This window comes from Vigna radiata, chromosome 7 (assembly GCF_000741045.1).
Source record: "Vigna radiata var. radiata cultivar VC1973A chromosome 7, Vradiata_ver6, whole genome shotgun sequence".
Lineage (NCBI taxonomy): Eukaryota > Viridiplantae > Streptophyta > Magnoliopsida > Fabales > Fabaceae > Vigna > Vigna radiata.
Genome location: NC_028357.1, coordinates 48,831,330 through 48,854,251, shown reverse-complemented (window position 1 = coordinate 48,854,251; position 22,922 = coordinate 48,831,330). Strand labels below are relative to the sequence as shown.

At 32.9% G+C, this 22,922-nt stretch overlaps 1 protein-coding gene across 3 annotated transcripts; it reads left to right on the top strand.

Annotated features, from left to right (window-relative positions):
• Positions 1-2,389: 2,389 nt before the first annotated feature.
• Positions 2,390-22,702, top strand: LOC106768434 (protein ALWAYS EARLY 1). 3 transcript variants are annotated; one of them, XM_014653599.2, is made up of 22 exons: positions 2,390-2,557; positions 2,644-2,809; positions 3,987-4,030; positions 4,231-4,381; positions 4,677-4,775; positions 5,022-5,084; positions 5,640-5,717; positions 6,701-6,887; positions 7,153-7,403; positions 7,493-7,865; positions 8,774-8,851; positions 11,399-11,610; positions 11,716-11,766; positions 12,738-13,061; positions 13,145-13,323; positions 13,792-14,074; positions 15,978-16,211; positions 17,787-17,948; positions 18,063-18,206; positions 18,291-18,515; positions 18,985-19,263; positions 22,125-22,702. In XM_014653599.2, exons 4-22 carry the CDS (start codon positions 4,250-4,252, stop codon positions 22,287-22,289), a joined length of 3,519 nt encoding a protein of 1,172 aa, XP_014509085.1. In that variant the 5' UTR covers positions 2,390-2,557; positions 2,644-2,809; positions 3,987-4,030; positions 4,231-4,249; the 3' UTR covers positions 22,290-22,702. The 3 variants fall into 3 exon arrangements, with proteins under 3 accessions (XP_014509085.1, XP_014509086.1, XP_014509084.1); XM_014653598.2 differs by having other exon boundaries at positions 2,391-2,557; positions 3,933-4,030; XM_014653600.2 differs by lacking the exon at positions 3,987-4,030.
• The last annotated feature ends 220 nt before the right edge of the window (positions 22,703-22,922 follow it).

Sequence of the window (22,922 nt, the reverse complement as noted above, 5' to 3'; positions counted from 1 at the left end):
AATTTTCATTCTCAAAATTAAAAAAAAAAAAGAAACCCCAAATCCTTACTCACCTCCTTCATTCCTCTCAACCCTTTCTCCTTCATCTCTCTCACTCAACATATTTCCTCTGTCATCTCTACACTAGCTCTAACTAAAAAAACTCATTATTACATAAAATGGTTAGAGAAAAAAAATATATAAATAAAAAAATTAAAACACCTAATTTTTTCTTTATATAATTATAAATAAAATTTCAAGATTTAGAATTTTTATTGTTTGATTTTATAATTGAGAATTTTATTGTATTTTGATTTGTTTTTTTCTTTAGTAAAGGAAAACAAGTTAATGAATTTCTACCAAAAAAAATTAAATGGCCATGTAGCAATGTTACGTAGTAGTCTCAGAATGTAAAGGAATGTAAAAGTAGGATGCTCATAAGTCTTGGTGCAAGTTGTGCCCGTCGGCTGTAATATATATAGTGAAGATAATGAAATTAAATAGATTTTGAATGAACTTTTTTCGAAAGGTGAATATGACTCAACTCTTTACAAAAGTAAATTGTTTAATAATAAATGTTTTTTAGTTGGGGCTAGTGCAGAGATGACAGAGAAAATGTTTGAGTGAGAGAGACGAAGGAGAAAGGGTTGAGAGGAATGAAGAAGGTGAGGAAGGGTTTGGGGTTTTCTTTTTTTAGTTTTGAGAATGAAAATTATTAAAATAAGACAAGTGTTTCTGATTTTTTTTCAATTAGAGGTAGAGTAGGGATGACAGAGAAAAGGTTGGAGTGAAAGATACGAAAGAGAAATGGTTGAGAGGAATGAGAGAGATGGGTAAGGGTTTGAGGGTTTCTTTTTTTATTTTTTTAATTTTGAGAATGAAAATTATTAAAATACCCTTAACCTTAAAACTTAGAATTCATGATATATAGGAGTATTTTTGTCCACTGAAACCTGGTACATATATATATATATATATATATATATATATATATATATATATGAGTGAGATTAAGCTTTCTTTTGGAAGAAAATAATAAGTTGTGTTCACTGAACAAATAAAGATAATGATAAGAGAGAAAAATAGAATAATGATAAGAGAGAAAAATAGAAGAGAGAGAAAAATGTGAGAGGTAGTTAAAAAGGTGAGAGAGAGAAAAGTGTAAAGTTTACGCGGTTGCAAGTTACTTAACGGGATCTATTAAAAGCAAAATCAGTAACGTGGGATCAAATTACATCATTTTTAAAAACAGATATCAAACAAAAATTCAACTCTCAACTTATAGATTAAAGAGATAATTAAGCCTTAATTATATTGAAGAAAAAAATATATATGAGATCTTAAAATGTAATACAATGAGACCGACAAAAAGTAAACTAAAATTTCATGTTATGATAATGAAATGAAGATTTCAAGTTGGTTATTCGTTGAAAAAATTAAAGGATAAATTAAGTTTAGTATGGAATTAAGCTCAACAGAAGACTAGGGATTTTGAATTTAGAAAGCAAAATACAGATGTTCCTTGAAGGTTAATTACTTATTAACATGTTTTTATTTTAATAGACGCATATGACAATTACTACAAACAAAACACATGGTTAATTATGTTAATTACTAATAGAGTTAAAACAAAATTAATAAAATTAAATTTTTTGTACTAAAATTGTATTTTTTTATTGTACTAAAAACAAAACAGGTCAATAATTGTTATATATTTTTTTATTGGTACAAATAATTTTACTAACTAATATATATGATTTTTTATTTTTTTTAGAAATGTAATTTTTCTTTTTCTCAATTCAACTTACTATTTAACTTAATTCATTTTTTTAGTTATTATTTTGTGTGATTTTTACATATCATCACTACTGCTTTAATTTCTTATGTTTTTTTAGATCGGCTTCAATTTCTCATGTTTACTTTTTTAATTTTAACCATTCAAAAGTTAAAAGTAACTAAAAAGATATTTAAATCAATACAATAATTAACACAAATATTCAAAATTTTCCGTCAATAAAATTAAAAACGGGTAATAATAAATAAAAATGCCAAAAATAAAAATACAATAAAATTAAATAAATACATGCTATAAACTTTGAAAAAAAGTAAGAATTTAAGAGATAGCTAAATGACCTCATTAAACACACTATTAATATCTCTTAATTGAAAACTGTGATTTTTAAATACAAGGCAACGGTGAGACATATAATATATATTTTGAAAAGAAAAAGAGTTTAATTTTCAATTAATGGTTTTTTGGGTTGACTAATTTGAAGTAATAGTTAAAGTTGATGTTCTTGTTTGGCTCATTTTAAATTTTATTTGAAAGAGGTGAGAAAAGAAAGAAAATAAGAAGAGGAGAAAAAATAAAATAAAATAAAATAATGGTACTATTATTTTAAAGTTTCGCGGTTATACCCCCGAATTCATGTTTTGTTTACGCCAACAACGACGCCATCAGAACTGGAGAGTTGTTTGTTCATCATCCTCTTCTCTTAGCATTTGTGCATCGACTGTTTCAGTGCTACTAGATCCCTCTCTCGCAGCTTCCATTTGCAATTCAGGTTCTCTTTGATCGGTGAGCTTCTCCTTCTTCCTTTTCTCTCTAATCCTATTCACTTCCTTTTAATTTCGAACATGCTTTTACTCGCTCTCTCTTTGCAGGGCTTTTCTTGCTCCTCAGATTCCCAATTCCAATCGCGTCTCGCTAGATCAGAGGGGGAATTTCGGAAAATATTCCAATTCTGCGTTTGGTTTCGGCTTTCTGAACTCAAATGCGGGGTTCGGTGGTTCTTAGGGATGAATTAACCGAATCACCTCGTTTCTAGCTGTGAGTTTCAATTTCTTCTTTTTCTTCTTCCTCGGACCTGCCTCTGCTTCTTTTTCTTTTCTCTTTTTCTTTCCTTTCTCAGCTGATGAACTGCAGTGTGGAGCTGTAATTTTGCTTTTTCCCGCTTCTTGTTTTAGCTGAGACTTCCTTTTCGATTCTCTTGTCGCTGAAGTAAAATTCAAGCTTCGATGTGGGTTTTATGTTGTTATTGCTTTGTGTCTGCATGCTGCGTGTTTCCGGATTTCAACCGGCCAGCCAATTCATCCTAGTGTTTTGAAAACGAGGGATGGTTGAGATTAGAGAGTTTGTGTGGGATGCATTCTTTTCTAGATGTTTCAGCATTCTGCCGACTATTTTGGCAAATCGTTGCAGTGATGCTGTTAATGACTACGAGTTTTGCATCTTCTTTTCTTTTTGGAGGTGAGGATTTGGACTTAGAAAATCTGTCAGTGAAAAGGTCTGGTGCAATAGGGGCTAAGGTTTGCTGTCCTTTGTTGGTCATCATGGTGCATGCACCCTCCACAGAGGGCAAGAGCAGTGGCACCTCCTTATAGCTGTTGACTAGCCTGTCTGGTTTCTAGTAAAGGGATAGGATTATCTTGTTATTTTATCATTTTTTTCCTCAATAATATGTCCTTTCCAATACTTTCATCATTCAATCATTGTACTATTTCCGGTCTTAGAGAATTTCCATATTCATTTTGCTCTCTATGTGCTGACCAAGGTAACTTGTTTTGCTAACAATACATCGATGCTTTGTTCGGTGCCAAGTTTTATGGTCTTAACTGTTTTTTTTTTGTCTACTTGAGTATTAAGACTCTAATTTCTGTTCAGCGTATTCAATTTGTTGTTTTGCCATAATACACTCTGCCACCACATAACCTAGTATATGGTACAGACAAATGTTTTGTAGTTAAAGTGATTCTTAGGTTGGCATTAAGTTTGGATCGTGTTGTTTTAACATACGGTGCCTTATATTGTAGCTGTAAAACCTGTGCAATATATCTTCACTTAAAACAGATTATAGGTTTTCTTGTGCGAATACCTACCCACCACTAGCTCATTGTAAAACATTCTATTTTCTTCATTATAAGTCCTCAGGCTATTTTCTTACGATTATCAGGATGCATCTTTTGGGTTTTGAACCCGTTATTCTTCATCAACATTATCTGTACAGGGAAAGGAGGTGACACTTCAGTCTGAACAGCTTTGGATTCTGAAGTATGGAATCTTCTTTTCTGTGAACTCCCTTCCCTTCCCCCTCCCTCTCTCTCTCTCTCTCTCTCTCTCTCTCTCTCTCTCTCCTCTTACTCTCATGATACGATGCAATTAATTTATTTGTGCCTAAATTGTTCCAGTGTATTTACTTAGTTAGGCTGTATTTATTTTTTTTATTCCTCTGTTTTCCTGGTAATTTTCAGACAATCAAAGAAATCAGTTATGGCTCCATCTAGGAAATCTAGAAGTGTAAATAAGAGGTTTTCCAGTGTTCGTGAGACTGCATCTGGTAAAGACAAAATTACAGAGAATGCTAGCAAAAGTAGGCTGAAGGCAAGTCCTGGTATTCAGAAGGTAATTTGTTTCTTTACTTCTTTGAAAAGAAATTCTTTTTCATACGTAATACATTTACCGAGTTAAAACCAGAGGAAGAAATTTCCCCTTTTCTCTTTATCGTTTTTCCTCTGAGTGCTCTTATCAAAAAGTCATTATAATATATTAAAATATCTTTTTAACAATTTATCAACGTAAAGTTGGGTAGTAAGTGTTTTAAGAGTTTGGTTAAAATGGTCGGGTGTTATGAATTTTATTTCTTAATGAATTTTATTTCTTAAGATGAAATTATTTAACAAATTTCAATCTTACGCAGAAGAGAAGATTGGCTGACATGTTAGGACCACAATGGAATAAAGAGGAGCTTGGGCATTTTTATGAAGCTTATCGGAAATTTGGGAAAGATTGGAAGAAGGTTAGTTATTGTTTCATAAGTTGCTTCTTATTGAATAAAGGTTAAATATCAAGTCTCACAGTCAGGTATTTTTTCTAATAAATGGGCTATACACATGTAGTAAATACTGTTTAAAATTCCACTGGAAATTGATGGATCAAGGTTGTGTCTTAGTTTGTTAATCTACCTTGTTCTATGCACTGCAATTTTCCAGTGCAATGTTATGACTAAACATGTCCTTTTCAGTGACATTTTACCTGTTTACAGGTTGCTCTTGCTGTACGTAATAGATCTGTGGAAATGGTAGAGGCACTGTATACTATGAACAGGGTAAATGCATTACAAGCATCAACATCCTTATTAATTTACTGATATTTCTAAAATGCATGCACCATTTGTTCCCTATTTACATAAAGATTTTAGATTCTAAAACACACACTAAACATTTCATGTATAGAGAGATATGCAGTTAGGGTGTACTTTTTAATTTCTTTTAATATTTCCTGTATTTTTCAATACCCTTGAGGAAGTTTTTTTTTCTTCTATGTATCTGGAAAACAAGATTTTCTTGCCTCCATAATTTCTGGTTTGAGTAAGTGAATATTTACTTTTTTTTTTCCCTTAAAAATCTAAATGAAGATAAAGAAAAGAGACATAAAAGAAACAAGCTAGATGTCTTCCTTAAAAATTGTCAAATCTCCTAACGAATGTCTGTTTTAAACATTCAAGCAATCTGTAAAAGACTAATTTCTTCCTGATTTGTCTCCTATGGGCCAGTTTGTGGTTGATTATTGCACTGAATATGCATATCCCCAGCTTGTAATTTTAGTCAGTGTGATATATTGTTTGTAAGACATGCTAACCTTTGGTTTGGGTTTATTTTAGGCATATTTATCTCTCCCAGAGGGTACTGCTTCAGTTGTTGGCCTTATAGCAATGATGACAGATCATTATAGTGTACTGGTAAGAATTAATTTAAAATTTTGACTAAACTTTACTGATATTTTACATTGGTTTTCATGATTTTGTAACGTTCTTGTGGTAGGTGTTATTTAAAATTTCCATCTCATTACAAATCTTTTTCATAACTTGTGTGACGAGAAGAAACTGTATTATTTCACGTGTAGTCTTTGTTCAAATTGTTTTAAGCACTGTTTCTTTTCCAATGAGAGTTTTTCATTCACTTCTCCGATGATAGGTACATTATGATTGGAATTTTAGTAATCTTCAGTGTCACTTGATTTGGTTATAATTGAAATCTAAGGTCTCTCTTTTCTGTCAATATAAGTACATGCACGTACTTGTCAATAAGTATACAGAAAGGATAAATGGATAATTTAGGCTGCCTTGCATAGTATTCTGACCAATTGACTTAAGTTTATTTATTTGATAATGCCTTTTTAAAAAGATTCTTTTTATTGTCAATTGTTATAGAGGTATTGAATTTGGAGGGAGAGAGAGAGAGACTAATAGGCTGGAATTGCTTAAGTGACATTGATTGATTGCATAGTACTTGTGCAGAACAGATATCTAGCTATATAAATATGGATTCTTAATAGACAAATTGGGGTGATTTCCCAGGCAAAGAGTACATGGGTGCTACTTCCTAAATTTTAAATCCTATGAAAATTAAAATGCAGTGGAATGAAACACATGAATTCGTTTAAGATATGATATATGAACTGACTGTTATTCTACCAAAAGTGTTAGTTAGCTTTCGTCTGTTTAAAACTGGGTTTAGGATGTAATAGTTATTTTTTCGATTTGGAATCTAACTCCCCCCTCATACAAATAAGTCAATAAAAGAAAGACAGATTTCCTTCAATTGATATGTGGCGGCATTGGTTGGGTTATGTTATAAATTTTGAATAAATTGCAATAGACAACACAATCAGTTTTTGACAATTGTTCTTAAGCAATTAAATTATGAATAATTTAATGGTCAGGGAGGAAGTGACAGTGGTAAAGAAAGCAACGATGATGCAGAAATATCTAAAAAGTCTCAAAAGCGTTCACGGGGAAAGCATCTAAGTGACAATAAAGCAATAGATGGGCATTTTTCAGATCATTCTCAGTCACACTCCGTTGCATCAGGTGATGGTTGCCTGTCATTGTTGAAGAAGAGACATTCTGGTGGGTTAATATGCCAAAATACATTTGTACATTACCTTGGCATCACATTTCTTTTGTACCTCTTCATTTTCTTTTTGGGTTTTCAACCATTATTTGTTACAATAGGATTGACCGAAGTTTGGATGAATTTTCCTCTTGTTCTGGATGTTTGGCTGCTTGCCTCTGAAGATGTTATATTTTGTTTTGTATATAAAGAACTTTAGAAGGGATATTTTTGTCTTGCTTAACAAAACCTACTAATTGTTTGTGATTTTTTTTTTTTCAGGAATTAGGCCACATGCTGTTAGAAAAAGGACTCCCCGTGTCCCTATTTCATATGCTATGGGTAAAGATATTGGGGAGAGGTTTTTTGCATCTGCAAGGCAGAGTTCCAAACAAATGGTTGATACTAATGACGTTACTCATAAGATTGCATTAGCATTGACTGAGGCTTCCCAAAGAGGTGGCTCTTCAAAAAATTCTGGATCACCAGATAAGAAATTTTTGTCTTCCCCAGGTCTGAAAAGTGGGAAGAAGGTAATAATTTATTTCTATAAAACCGTCAGTTGTCTGTTTCTGTTATTTTGTTGTAATGAACAGTAATTATAGGCAGTTACTATTTTCAGCATTCAAAATCAGAAAAATCTGGAGCCAAGTTTTGCAGTTCTGAGTTGGATGATGGTAGTTCCGAGTTGAGTTTGGGAAGCACTGAAGGTAATAATGAAGAATACTCTAGAAAAACAATTCATCGGAGTGGTAGAGAAATTACTGGAAGAGGAAGGAATGAAGAAAAGAAAATAAAACAATATGGGAAGAATTTAGAGCCTGAGGGGAGTTTAAATAAGCATTTGAATGACATAAAGGAAGCCTCCAGTGGGACAGATGATGGTAAAAATTTTATCAAATCCAACTTCAACACTGATTTTGTAGATGCCAAAAATGCGAGGTCCTCTTACAAGGGTTCCAGGACGAAAAGTAAAAAGCAAGCCTTAGAGAAAGGTATTTGTTAGTTGTTTTAATTTCCATTCTTCATTAAGTTGGATGTCTTTGTTATAAATGATATATTTATCGCACTAGGTGTTTCTGAACGAACCTATGGCTTAGCTTAATTTTATACTAAACAAGTGTGGTATAAAAGGATTGAAAACGGAGCAACTTGATTGGTATTAGGTGTTTTTGTCATTAGGCAGGGCATACTGTATTTCGGACTGAAAGAAGGTATTAATTCTCCAGAATATGACGCTGTTCTTTCTTAATAAATGGAAAGCACACATGTCCCATATAAAGCAATGTTCAAATTATCATATGGCTCTTTGGCTTTATTGTTATATCTTCTTTTAATTTTTAACTTTATGTTTTCATCTTTCAAATTCTTTTATCACTTTTGTTGGAAGCTGAATTCTTTTGTCCATGAAATATTAACATGCACAAGAAGTCTTTACACAGGCCTAAAATTGTATTGGAACGTTGAAACATTAAGTGATATGCATTACTAAAGCCTTTTTGTTGGGCTAAAAGTTTCAAAATTTTGGTGCAAGAGTTGTTGTACTTGCCTACTTGGTGATGTTTGAGCAGGAAAAGAAACTTGAGTATCTATTTTGTTTTGCTTTTCAATATTGAATAGGATCTGAGATAGATTAATTGGATTGGATGTTTACATGATGCAACCTCTGGCTTTTTATTCTCTTACACATTAAAACGTTATATTGTTAGAACTCGAAACTATTTTTTATGATAGTAGTTAAAGAGTTTGCTTGAACTTTGGAATTCATATTGGTTTGCGTTTTACTTCTTTCCCCTCACTTTCCTTGGGTTCAAATATTTTCCTGTTATTCTTCCAACTTATAATAAGCTTTTGTTAATGTTATCATTCACCACTCCCTTTCCCGTTGTTTCTTTCTTTGTAGATGAAGGTTCTGCTTTTGATGCTTTAAAAACTTTGGCTGATTTGTCTTTGATGCTGCCAGTAACAAACCCTGACACTGGTAAGTCACTGAAGTTTTATTTATAAAATATTAGTGTTACAGTATTATTTAAATGTTTTCTTCCCCCATCTCCCGTAGGCCAATCTGAATAAATAATAAGTTTGCTAGTACGGCTGTGTGTGGTTATATGCACCTATCCCCACCCTTTCCTTAACCTCATTAGTTGGCATAACCATTCATTTACTCAACGATTTTACAATGGAACTATAATCCATCATGTAATTTTCTGTTATGAGGGTCGAAGATTTTGTGCATTGTAAGGTTAAAGCAGTCTTTACATTTACAATTTGAATATTCTATTTAAGAGACTTCTAACTGAAAGTATGTGACTATAAATTCTAGATATGCATAATAATAATATGAATGCTTGAAAAAAAATTGCTATTAACAAAGGAGAGTCATTACTAGTTAGAATTAGAAGGAAATACAGAGAAACAAGATAAATGATTGTAGCCAAGTAAAATTCCCTTGCCCCAATGTTGTAATTAGAGAAGATATCTTTAGAATCTTCCTAATTGAAGAAAATAGATATATCATTTTCTATTTTATTTTGTTTACCTAGTTTCTCTATTTTTCTTTTTAGGAGAATTAGATTGTTACAAACAAAGGATATGAGAATGTATTTTTTATGATTTTAGAATATAATAAAATAAGTCCTATTTTCTACTTGGTGTCAAAGCTCCCGATCTTGGGTCTCCGTTCCGCTGTACAGTTGCGTTGCCGCCATTGTCCGACCACCACCGTTGTCGCCTTCGCCGGTTGGGATTGTTGATAGGACAGAAAGGTGTGCCCAACACTAGCGACCAAATGCCGAAAGTCGCTTCGGGAGAGAAGCCGCCACGTGCCGCCACACGCCGCCACCGTTGCCGGCACGTGTAGCTCACGCGTCCACCTCGGGCAAAACGCACTCGCCGTCGCCACCACCACAGACAGAGTTGTTGGAGTCTCCTGAGTCTGTTCCGGAGCCACCTTTACATCTGTTTTCTTCTTCCAGCATGAAATATTGCTCAAACTTTCCATTGCTGATATCCTTTTCCTTCAAACATTGAAAACAGAAACTTGGTGGGTTCTGCCATTCATGCGTTGGCCAAACTGGAGACTTGAATTGCTTGAGGAAGATGATCCCTCAACAATGTATATTAGTAATACTGAATTTTAATCAAATTAATGGGATGGGAATACTATCCCGATCTATGGACACAAATTAGATCTGGACAAAAAGGTAATATGAGAAATTAAAACAATTTTTTCTCAACACCCCTCAATCAGGAGCATATAAAATAGCTTGCTTCAAGCTTGGTACATATAGCAAATTGCCATTACTCCGAGAGACTTGATGAATATATCATTCAGTTGATTGTTAGAGTTTATAAATGAAGCAGTGACTTCCCTGGAAGTGATCTTCTCACGGATAGTAACAATCTATATTTGTGTTTAGTCCCGTTGAAATGTAAGAATTTTATTTTATTCATGTGTAAACCCAACTTTAGGGTTAGGGTTGTATTCTGCCCTCCTTGGTACTCTATAAATAGAGTAGTAAAGCTATACATATCAAGACAAATTAATCCACTATTTTTGTAGTTATTTTTAAGCTCTTCAAGTAGTCCATCATGAAGACTAGATTAGATGCTATAAGTCGAGCTATTTAGTTGTTTAAAAGGAGTTTCATTGGCTCAATTTGCAAAAGCTTGAGCTCACTAAGGACTTTTTAAACCAGATAATTCACGTGTGGTAATGGCCATAGCTTGATATCTAGCCTTCACACTAGATCTAACCACAATGTTTTGTTTCTTGCTTTTACAAGAATTAAGATTTCCTCCAATTAGAATACAATATCCTGAGTTTTTTCTGCAGTTACTGCGAGATCTACCCTATTGCTCATCTGTGTAAGCAAGATGTGTTATTTCTTTGACCAACTAACCTACTATCTAATTATTATCACTCACAAACCAAAGGACGTGTCACCATAAGATTTCGATTGACCAGCAGTCCTTGACAGCAGCTGCATGGTGGGATTCCTTGCATTTAGATACACCTATGCCAACATGAGAATCAGAATAATGTGTGAAATATTGCTTAATTATGTTCATTTTATTGTCATAATCTGGATAATGTCAGGGAGACAAACGGACTAATTACAATACAGATTACACAAAATCTCAACAAGAATACTCATTATGCAACTCTTTCTTCAGTAGTTTATGAACTGAGCTCAGCTTTTTAGTCTGCAGAAGAATAATAGACTTCTTAGCCTGGTATTACTTTTTTAGTAGTATACTAATTTAAAATAATTTTTTAGATGCTTCTCTCTGTTGACATTCCTTTCCTTTTGCACTGTTTTGCCTTGTAATTTTCTCCCTGTATTCTGTATCTTCCTGCAATGTACTTAACAAACTTCATAAAATGGCAATATCTGTTTCAATTTGGCTTCATCGAGTTCCTTCCACCCCTGCTAAAGAAAATATCTATTTATTGTATGTAAAGTCCTTTTTTTGTCTATACTTTATGATTGTTTAAATATTTTCTGTACTGTTTTCTGTGTGTCAGAGTCATCTGCACAGTTCAAGGAAGGGAACCGGGATGTTGTCGATGAATCTAAAATGGAAGCACATAAAGTATTTATTAAGATTGAAAGCAGTGCTTCAAGTAAGTTTCCCAAGGTTTTTTCTGATAATGGAGTTGTTGTACCTGAAGCAGAGGGAACACTCCAGCTTAATGCAGGATTCAGAAAAAGGAAACAAAAATCTTTTAACTTGAAAGTAAGAATTGTTTATTTTCCAGTATCAATTTTGTGGTTCCTTGTTTAATATTTTCTGTGATATGGACTCGTTCCATGCAAGTATGATGTATTTTGTTTGTTGCAGAATGATGAAACTCAAAGTGGTTCTCATTTAAGTGGTTCCCAGAAAACCAAGGTATGCAATTATCGATTATTAAAGCTATAATGATATATAATTTGGTTCCCAGACCTTATTTTGTTTCTTTTTTAGATTGGGATTAAAAAAAATAGGATAAAGTATCTCATTCTAGCACAAAAGCTGAGTTTCGAACCCTTGGTCAAGGTATATGTGAAGAACTAAAGATGGAAGTAATTTTTTATGACCATAAAATCAAGGCAAACATTCTTATGCAATAATACTATGAGAATAAGTCGGTTATGACCATTGCCTATAAGTTTAGCAAGGCAGGACCAAACATATCTAAATAGATATACACTTCATAGAAAATAATCTAAACATGGATGTTGTGTTTGCTCATGTCACTACAAGACTTCAGATGGTAGACATTTTCACTAAGGGGTTTTCTCATGGTAGATTCTAGGATCTTGTAAACAAGATGAGAATGATTGATATTCATTTACCAACTTGATGGATAATGCTATAAAGAGCGGTTTATGTCTTAATCTTTCTATTTATTTCAACATTTTTGTTTCCTTGTTTTAGAGAGATTTATTGTTACACATGGAAGAACTAAGAATGTAATTGGCGTGGTTATTATCAATAAAATTATTCCTTGTTTTCCTCTGTAGTTCAAGTACTAAAGCTTTTAGGAGTTCTGTGTTGGGTTACATGTTGGATATTAAACCAGCCTTTGCCTAAAATTTTGAGTTGTAAGATGATGGCTCATCAATGGTTATATTACATTTTTATCTATCATATTTTATGTTGCATTCTATTACAAATGTTTCCAATTACTTTCCCTTTCTATTTTGACTTTTCATATATTTCAAGTTTTCTTTTCTGTATTTCATTACCCACAGATCTTTGATGCCGCCTTGCTTTGCAAAAACGAATCTCCAGTTTTATTTGCACCTGATGTTGTTTTGTATATTACTATACTTTAACCTTCCTACTTACAGTGTGCACCTTTTCTATCTTCGTTTTAGCCTACTGATGAGGTGAAGAAATCTTTGGTTAAAGGTAAGCGGTCATCTATTTCTACACCACATCCAAGACAACTGAAAGTGGCGAAATCCCCAGGAAATCTGTCTTCAGGCTCTAATGACAAAAGGGAAAGGAACGATTCATCTTTTTCCCCCATAAAGGTTTCATCTACTAATCAAGTCATTCCATTAGACAGAGGAAGGCCAAGAAGAAAAATGGAGAAACCAAAACCAATGACACAAGATTTGGTGGTGTCCAGAAATACTTTTAGCAGTCAACATAATAAACCCATTGCTTCACTCCCAGATGGTTCTTTTAATCAAAAGGTTAATAATCTGTCATTTGTACTGTGGCATCAATTGATTTCTTTGTCTATATTAGGAAATTAATTTTACTTTTGTTATCACAGGGAAAGCTTATCAATTGTCTGTCATCATATCAAATGAGGCGATGGTGCACTTTTGAGTGGTTTTATAGTGCTATTGATTACCCATGGTTTTCAAAGAGAGAGTTTGTGGAGTACTTAGACCATGTTGGACTGGGTCATGTTCCTAGATTGACTCGTATTGAGTGGGGCGTCATCAGAAGGTATTTAATTTTAAATGTTACTTCGTTCTACACTATCATTGCATTCATGATTAAGTGAGTGTTTGGAAAAACTTCTACAAGTTTGTGGGGGTTGATGAAAATTTCATATTAGCTTCTTTTAGCTTCTTTCATTGAACTTTTTGGTGAAGCTTATCAAAATAAGCACCTTTTAGACCATTTCAACAAAATTTATGGTTAAATTTATGATGCAAGTTGTGATATTATTGGATAAGCATTTTAGTCGTTACCCAAGTGCATCCAAGACTATTAGATATATAAAATCATTCATATGTCTCCACTTGATGGCTTAAGTTTCTGAGTTTAGTTTTTTAGTGACATGGTATTAGAGGTTTTATGATGAAGCGGTCATGAGTTTAATCTTTGCACCCAACATTCTTATAATTCTTGTGATTTTGGGTTGAGTTGGTCTTGGATAAATGACTTCATATACATGCCACTCTTATGCAGTTCTCTCGGCAGACCAAGAAGATTTTCAGAACAATTTTTGACAGAAGAGAAGCATAAACTTCATGAATACCGGGAATCTGTTAGATCACATTATGCTGAAATTCTTGCTGGTACAAAGGAAGGACTTCCTACTGATTTGGCCCAACCTTTAATTGTTGGGCAGCGTGTTATTGCTATTCATCCAAAGACAAGAGAGATTCATGACGGAAGTGTACTAACGGTTGATCATTGTAGGTATAGGGTTCAGTTTGACCAACCGGAACTTGGGGTTGAATTTGTCATGGTATGCTTTCTTCTCTTTTTACAAATGATAATGGTAGGAAGAAGGAAATGTAGTGGCTGCCTAAACTGTTGTTTTATTATTGTACTTGAAAAGAATATATACAGGGAAAAGAGCTTGAAAGACCTTAATTTAGATATCTCTGCTGATTATATATAAGGATCAATGGCTTACAATAAAATCTTAAGAAAAGAGAGAAATTTCCCATGGGATTCTACGTTACATGTAGATAAAACAAAATAGCTTTTGCTCAGAAGATAAAGTAAACTATTCTAATACTCTCCCTCAAGCTAGAACATATAAACTGTACTTTCTAATCTTGGAAATATAAGTTGAATGAAAGCTCCCCTCAAGGATTTTCTCAAAACATCTGGAAGCTGATCATTGGAGCCAACAAACTTGGTGCAAATTTCCTTGGACAATACATCCTCAGTTCTCGAATTTCATAAAACCTCTGTTAGAGAAATTTTTTATCCACAAAAGTTCACAAATGAGTGATGTCATTGCCCTATATTTAGCTTCAACACTTGGTTGAACAATTACATTATGTTTCTTGCTTTTTCAAGAAATGACATTCATTCCAATGAAAATACAATATCAAGTGAAACACTTGTATGTAGGAGACCATGCCCAATCAACAATACAATATCCAAATGCTTGGTTACTTCCTTTGACTTCATAAAGTAAACCTTGTCCTAGGGCCTTTTTCAAGTATTTGAGTATGCGAAGCACAACATTCTAGTGATCAGTGCGAGGAGTTTGCATAAATTAACTAACCATTCAAACTATAAAATATATGATAGGCGTTAGTAATAGTAACGTAATAAGTTTTCCCTCAAGTCTTTGGATATGATAATGACTCGGTTTATTCCACCATTATGTTTGGTTTTGACCCATAGGACGATCCAGAGGTCTACAATTAATCATTCATGTTTCTTTCACCTCAATGCCTAGGAAGTATAAGGCACCTAAGATCTTTAGTTTGAAAGTGTTTGCACAAATGTCGCCTTAACTAATCAATTTTTGGTTGCATCATTCCCTGGGATAATTATATAATCATCATACTCAATTAGATAAACACATTTTCTAGGAGATGTATGACAATAAAAGATTGAATAATAAATTTCATTTTACTTTAGCCTAAATGTTTGAATAATATGACTAGACTTTCAAAACCAATCATGTGGAAATTTCTTGAGACTATGGAGAGACTATCTCAATTTACAAACCAAACTAGACTTCTCTTGAGCAAAAAAAACTAGGAGATTACTTCATATTAGTTCTAATCTTGTCTTTCATAAGAGTACTGAAAGTGATTGTCATTTCATTCGAGAGAATATTGTATCTAGGTACATCAAGATTGAGTTTGTTAACTAAAGTGATCAATTAGCAGATATACGATTATATTTGTAACAAACTTAGTACATACGATTTGTATACACTTGCTTGAGGGAAAGTGTTTGATATATTAAATTATTAGATATCTTATATATATATATATATATATATATATATATATATATATATATATATATATATATATATATATATATACACTGGCGAAAATCAATTAAACCAGATTTTTTTTTCTCATATACCTAAACTTTTCAAGTTTTATCTTTTTATTTGTCATTGCTCTTAGGATCTTGCAATCCTCAATGAAATCCTATTATCTGGTGTTGGTATCCCTGAAAACTTGAGTAGGATCCTGATTTTAATAACCTTAGAGGATTGTTACTCTACTAGCGAATCAGAACAGAGTTCATTGTTGTATTTAGTTTTTGAATATCTGCATTGCTCTTCTCACCTCACTTTTTCATCTTTTTACCCCGTTCATGTCCCAAGGTAGTATGATCACTTCACAATTTCTGTCAATAGCATAATTTGACACATTTTTGCATCTCAGGATGTTGACTGCATGCCTTTGTATCCACTTGAAAATATGCCTACATCTCTGATACAACACAATACCTCTTCCGCCCAAATAAACGAGAACTTTGTTGAGCTCAAGCCTAATGGAAAACTGAAACAGAGAAAGGTTGCTGGGCACACAATATTGTCCCCCGGCGAGAACTCAGATACCAGTAAAAGCCTTCATATATCCCCCACTCTGCATGGACCTGGTGCTTTATCAAAACAGGTACAAATTTGTTTAGATGGATTTTAATTCTGTATTGTGATGATAATTTGATTGCTTTAATTTCTTCACGATGTAAATTTCACATTAGTTTAGTTATCAGTGGCTGGGCTAGACCATTAGGAATTTAGAAATATCATCATATAAAGGAGGGTCATTTCAGAAAATTAAAATAAATAATACAATAATTTTGTTAAAAGATCGTGTATGGTACAACAAGAACTAAAGGAATATACAAATTGAAGAAGGCAACTGACTTGCTGTCGATGAACAAGGCTCTGTCCCTGAGCTTGATATTTATCACAAAACACTTGCCAACGGATCATTTTCTTCTATTGTTCTCAATGGTCTTTCAAAAGATATTTTCTAATATTTTGAGGACTTAATTTTTGCTGTATAATATTCTGGTTCAATTGTTCTGATTTCTTAACTCTGCTGGACTTGAAGCTCTTTCAACTTTTTTGTGCATCAATCAGTGAAACAAGTAAACGATCGTGGTAAAAAGAATAGGAATATTGCTTTATCATAATTTGGGCGTATATTCTCACAGTGCATGTATGAGTATTCTGAGCTGAAGGAAGAATTGGTGCAAGTGAAGCTTTTTGGAGGAATCTAAGAAACATTATTGAGTGCAATAATGATTCTGGAGAGAAGGATCCTGTTTTGTTTCTGTAAATGGCAACACATGGTTGTAATGTATCTATCTTGAATTGACACTCTCAAAGTCTCTACCTCCTTGCTTAAAGTTAGGAACCCAGAAACAGATTCCGAGTTCTCAGAGAGACTGGTGAGAAAAACCAAAAAGGGAAACTCAGTATAGTTTTCTAATGTTTTTATTGAATTACGGAGACCTAATAGAGAATTATTTATCTAGGAGTTGTTTGTTATTCAAATGTTGATTGGGTAGGATCTCTTTTTGATAGAAGACCTATTTCAGGATATTGTGTCTTAATTGGTAGTAACTTGATCTCTTGGAAGAGTAAGAAACAAAGTATTGTGACAAGATCTAGTGTAGAAGCATAATATAGAGCTATGGCTTCAGTCACTTGCGAATTTGTTTGACTTAAGCAATTGTTTAGAGAGTTATAATTTGGATATGTTACTCAAATGACACTTATATGTGATAATAAGACTACTTTTCATATTATTTCTAATCTTGTCTTTCATGAACGAACCAAATACATTGCGATTGACCGTCATTTCAATTGAGATAAAATTGTATCTAGAGACATTAAGATTGAGTTCTTTAACTCAAGTGATCAGTTAGTATATATTTTCATTAAGTGTTTACAAGAACCGAGAATTGATTATATGTATAACAAACTTGGTACATACAATTTATATGCACCAGCTTGAGAGGGAGTGTTATATATCTTATCTTTTATCTTCTGTTTTAATGTTATTATCTTTATCTATTATTATTTATATTTTGGTCGTAGTCCATATTTTCTTTATTATAAACACAATATCCAAAGTCATTTTTTACACAAGAGAGATTAATCTTATACCTAGTTTTCACTATATTCACTGATCCCTATGCAGTTTTCTAGTCTTATATCTTTTCCCTTTAATTCTTAGGTATTTTCTTCAAGCTCCAAACCACAACCAAAAGTTGTGTGCGGCGAGATTGGTAATGCGCAACTACCATCAAGTTCTCAACCTTCCCTTCTTGAACATGTACATTCAAAAGAAGCTGACACATTGGCTATTTCAGATTTGAATCGTGCTCTAGACAAAAAGGTGTTTCCCAATTCATCTGCCTTTACCATTGTCCTGTTATGATAAAAGAAAATATCTTTCTTTCAAATATTCCTTTCTAAAATGAGTTTTGATCTGTTGATTTTGAACTTTTAGGAACTTATATTATCTGAACTGAAGCATATGAATGATGGGATACCAGAGAACCAGAAATATAGAGACAACTCAGTACAGGATTCAGAACTTTTTAAGAGGAATTACGCTTCTGTACTAAAGCAATTAACTGAAGCAAATGAACAGGCACGAATCTTCAATTTGTTTTTCATCCTTACAACTTCTCATTCCAGTAATTTACAATTTTCTGAATGTATTGCACTTTTGCAGGTTTCCTCTGCCTTGTTTTGCTTGAGGCAACGCAACACATATCAAGCAAGCTCCTCTATTTTTTCATTAAAGCCCATGGCTAATTTTGATGATCCTAGTGGTCAGGCGAGCTCTTCTAATTGTTCAGCATGCCACAACCAAGAATCAATATCTCAGAGTCATATTGCTGAAATTGTTGAAAGTTCTAGAAGAAAAGCACGGACAATGATTGTTCAAGCTTCTCAGGTATAGAAAGGCAGCTAATTGCATCTAATTAAATTAGTAAATGCAACATTCGGATTAAATTATGTTACAAACTAAAAGAACACAGCACTCAACAAAGGTATATATGGAATGCTATTTAATGTTCATGCCAACCAGTTTGATCTTCCAGTTTTCTCATTTTTATATTAACATGAATTGCATACACTGCACAGTACAGTCACAGCTGTGCCACTATCTATAAAAAAGGTCATTACATCTCCCTTTAGGCAATTTGCAGTAAAGTTTCTGAAAAACATTCATGAAAATGTTCCTGCTGACTGATCTATTTAAGCTTCAGTTTTATGATAAGATTCTTTGTTGACGTCTTCCTTGATGCACCTTACAACTAAATAAACTAATAACATGACATTTTCACAGGATATCATTTTCAGTTTTCTTGCTGACTATATTCTAGTGATGTACTTACAAATTTTCATAAAAACCATTGCAGGCAATGTCAAATTTAAGAACGACAGAAAGAATTGAGGATGCGATAAATTTCATCAATAACCAGCTTTCAGTGGACGAACCTACTGCTTCAGCCACAACTTTTCCGCATACAGATTCTCTTTCTCTGGCTTCTCAGGATCAATTGGCTGCCAGCGTATTAAATCCCTTGACAAGTTGTCATGTACAAGATGCTGAACTCAACAGTTCATCTGACCAAAATGAAATGAAAATTCCCTCAGAACTTATATCTCATTGCCTAGCTACGTTGTTCATGATTCAGGTAAATCACATTCCAATGAATTTGATTTTTACTTGAATGATTTTCATGGTCAATCTCCCCTCACTATTTTAAGTCTCTTAGTCATTTGAACTTGTGATAGTTCAACAAAACCTGACCTTATGCCAAACACTAACTATTTTATGGACAATTTCTATGGTGCTTTTTGCATTTTAAAAAAATATATTTTAAATAGTATCATGGTATTTTACATGGTGCTGTGTATTTATTTTGTTATGGGAGATGAAAAATTTATTTTAAGGCAGACTTCTCCATAAGACAGCCATTTGCATGACTTGATATGGCTGTTATTATAAATAACTGTTTCTATCAAAGTATCAACACTATCAACTTAATTTGTTGCCTTCAATTATTTAGGAGGACTAATATTTACTCACTTTTGTTGTAAAATTATTTTCCTGTACCATCTTGGTTTAAAGAATATAAACCTAGGCTGAATACATAGTGGCAGAATAAACACCAAGGTGCAAATAGCAGCATTCTGACAATGCCATATTTCCTTCTCAGATCTCTCTACAAATATGTTGTCATGAACTAATTATTATAAAAGCTCAAGTTGTTTGGTGAAGATAAGATAATGGTTTATCTAACCTCCTCTAGCACAAGAGGCCTATGGGTGCAGTTGCAAATAAGGCAAACACACCCAAGTTGTGTTGAAAAACCATTATTTAGAATTGGAGCAGTATCAAAGTCTAGACCAATTGGTCATAGAGCTTCATACTATGTCATGGACCAATTAACCTAAAAACTTAAGCTATTAGGTTAAAAAACATTAATGGTGTATTGATCGTATAAGTGTCATATTTACATTCATTCTGTACAGCATGCAACAGTTTAGGAAATCAGGAAAGGCATGAAACTTGGTTATAGCAGATCTAGACACATTAGAGTTGATACCTATATTTGTGGTGCGCTTTTAAATGCTAAATTGAATTTAATTCCACTTGTTATCTAAGTCTCAGGAAACAAAGAAATAGGTAGAAGTTATCATTTATATTACAACATTGGAGTTTCTTTAATATCTAGTATTTTCTCTTGAACTTCAACTTCTCTTCAATTTAAAATTCAGTGTGTTTATACCATATCGGAGCTATTCAATTTATAGGGGAGAAAACAATAGTCAATTACCCTATTTTAGACTGATAATATAAATATAGAATCAATTTAATTGATCATATTATCAACAGTAACTATGTCTGTGGGATTCTAACTTATTTACGAGATTAACAGTTCCCCTCAAGGTTGATTTTTTTTTTTTAATAAGCAAATAAGTTGAATCATATAGGTTATATCCACCAAGTTTCTTTTTGTTGGCTACCATAGTAACAAGATAAGAACACAAAACTAAAATAAAAGATGAAAAGAGGAGCAAACAAACAATTGACAATAATGTAATTTTAATAAAGGAAAGAAAATTAGATTCTCTTCTCTTTAACCTGAGGAGAAAACAATATCACCCTCTCTTTTGGAAATAGGAAAAATAACTATATGAAGAACTTTATAGGAGAAACTAATTTTCTCTCAAACACTAAAGCAACAAAAAAGAAAAGAGATTTTGGTTTATCCAACTAAGGAAACATGTGTTCCTTTTATAACAGGAACAGTAAGCATCAAAGTAAATTTTCTCCAATGTGGGTTCTCTTTTCACATTTTCCCACTTGAAGAATTTGATTAAATTAATCAAATTTTCGTACTATCCCTTATTTTTTTTCCCATCTTGTTGCTCAATTTTCTTATCATATAATCTGCTAGGTCTTAGGGACTTAGTGAATGTATTTGCTAATTGGTCTTGGGAGTTGACAAAGTAGGTTTTTTCTTGGACATGACTTTCCTTTTGACAGCAGTGATCAAGAAAGAAAGAAAAAAAAACTCATCAGAAAGTTGCCAACAGTGAATGATGGAACATAGCAGAAAAAGAACAAAAAACAGAAAAATTTACATGATTTCTAAGAACATTAAACATGAGTTAGGGTTTCCTTCCCATTAGTTCTAAAATACCATATTAAAAAGTAAACTTTAATTTTAACTTAATCTAACAAAATTTACTTGTAAGATTAAGTTTACTCCCATTTATATAAGTTTTACTTTCATTTATATACTTTTTTTTAGTTATATGTTTAAACGACGTAGAAACTCGAACACATTACTTCATGCAAAATATTGGACATCTACGTTAAATTAGATATTTGAAAGTGATCTAACAGTGAGTAGTACAATAAGCCTACCAAACGTTACCGAGACTTTATTCTCTACATATCTGAGATGTGAAATCTTTAATACAGTCTCTTACATTGTGGATAGATAGCTAGATAATAGGTGACACAATAAATTCAGTAAATTCCATTAGAATATGCTGATATCATGTTTAGAGGAGAGAAATTCATAAGGGATATAATGAATTGTGTTTAGACCGCAATGGAGTCATTCGATTTATAGGGAAGAAAACATAAATACTAAATATTCATGTATCCTATTGTAGGCTATTAATATGAATATAGAATCAATCTAATTTATCTTAGTATCAACAGCGTTACTATATCTTTAAGATTCTAACACTATAAACTTTTTACCAACTACGTCTGTTCACAAATTGTTTTCTATTCAATAAAAAGACTATAATACACATAGTCAGTGTCTCTTATTCCTAAAGCAATTAAATAGGGACACCATTCTCTAAGGTTGCTTTATCTAAATGCTCATGATACAAAAGATAAAGTGTAGAGTGATAGAATTGGTACTACATGTTGTTAATGAAATATTCAAAATACGTGATTAAATCAGTTGTCCTATTGAAGACTTTTTACCTGTACACCCTAACCTATTTTTGAAAAAACAAAATGCAGAAGTGTACTGAACGACAATTTCCCCCAGCCGATGTCGCTCAGGTACTAGATTCTGCTGTCACCAGTTTGCAGCCATTATGTTCAAAGAATCTTCCAATATATGGTGAGATACAGAAATGCATGGGTATTATAAGAAATCAGATATTGGCACTCATACCTACATAGCTCGGACGCGTTCCTTTGTTGTTTGTAAATGTGCAATATTCGGGTATATGGATGGATTAACTCTTGCTAACGTGATCTCTATGGAGGCTCGTGTGACATACATACCTACACTGAGACCCTGATATTTCGTTTTAACATTTGAAGCAGGGAAACTATTTATGTACTGTTAATACTATTGTAGCCGGAAGAAAAGAGAAGATTAAGCATCTTATTCTCTTTTCAGATGTACATATTTTTGAAGATCAAATTATAGTGAGGGACTAGCATGTAGCATGTATTATTCAGAACAAGTAATGTGTATGTCAATCATGTAAACGCCAAGAGCTGTGTGCATGCTATTGCCAAAATGTGAACAACTTAGTGTATATTCCTACAATGTAATTGTAATCTTAATGTTCTCTTTTTTTTCACTATCTTGATGCTTTTAACATCTGGAATCCACAATGATAACAGTTCAAACGTTACTACATAATATGGTTTGGAACGTTGTAGGTGCAGCTACAATAAATCTATCTCGGTATGGTTAGGCGTCATTTTTAACATTTTGTCCCTGCCTTTATTATGCTGGGATTGAAATCTCGTCCGATTTTTTGTAATTGCGACTGATTATTTGAATTTCCGTGTAACATTCAA

Coding starts and splice junctions, on each gene's coding strand:
- LOC106768434 (XM_014653600.2), top strand. CDS start 4,250: ATGGCTCCATCTAGGAAATCTAGAAGTGTAAATAAGAGGTTTTCCAGT. Junction 5,085..5,639: donor CACTGTATACTATGAACAGG/GTAAATGCATTA, acceptor GGTTTATTTTAG/GCATATTTATCTCTCCCAGA. Junction 16,212..17,786: donor CTGGTGCTTTATCAAAACAG/GTACAAATTTGT, acceptor TTTAATTCTTAG/GTATTTTCTTCAAGCTCCAA.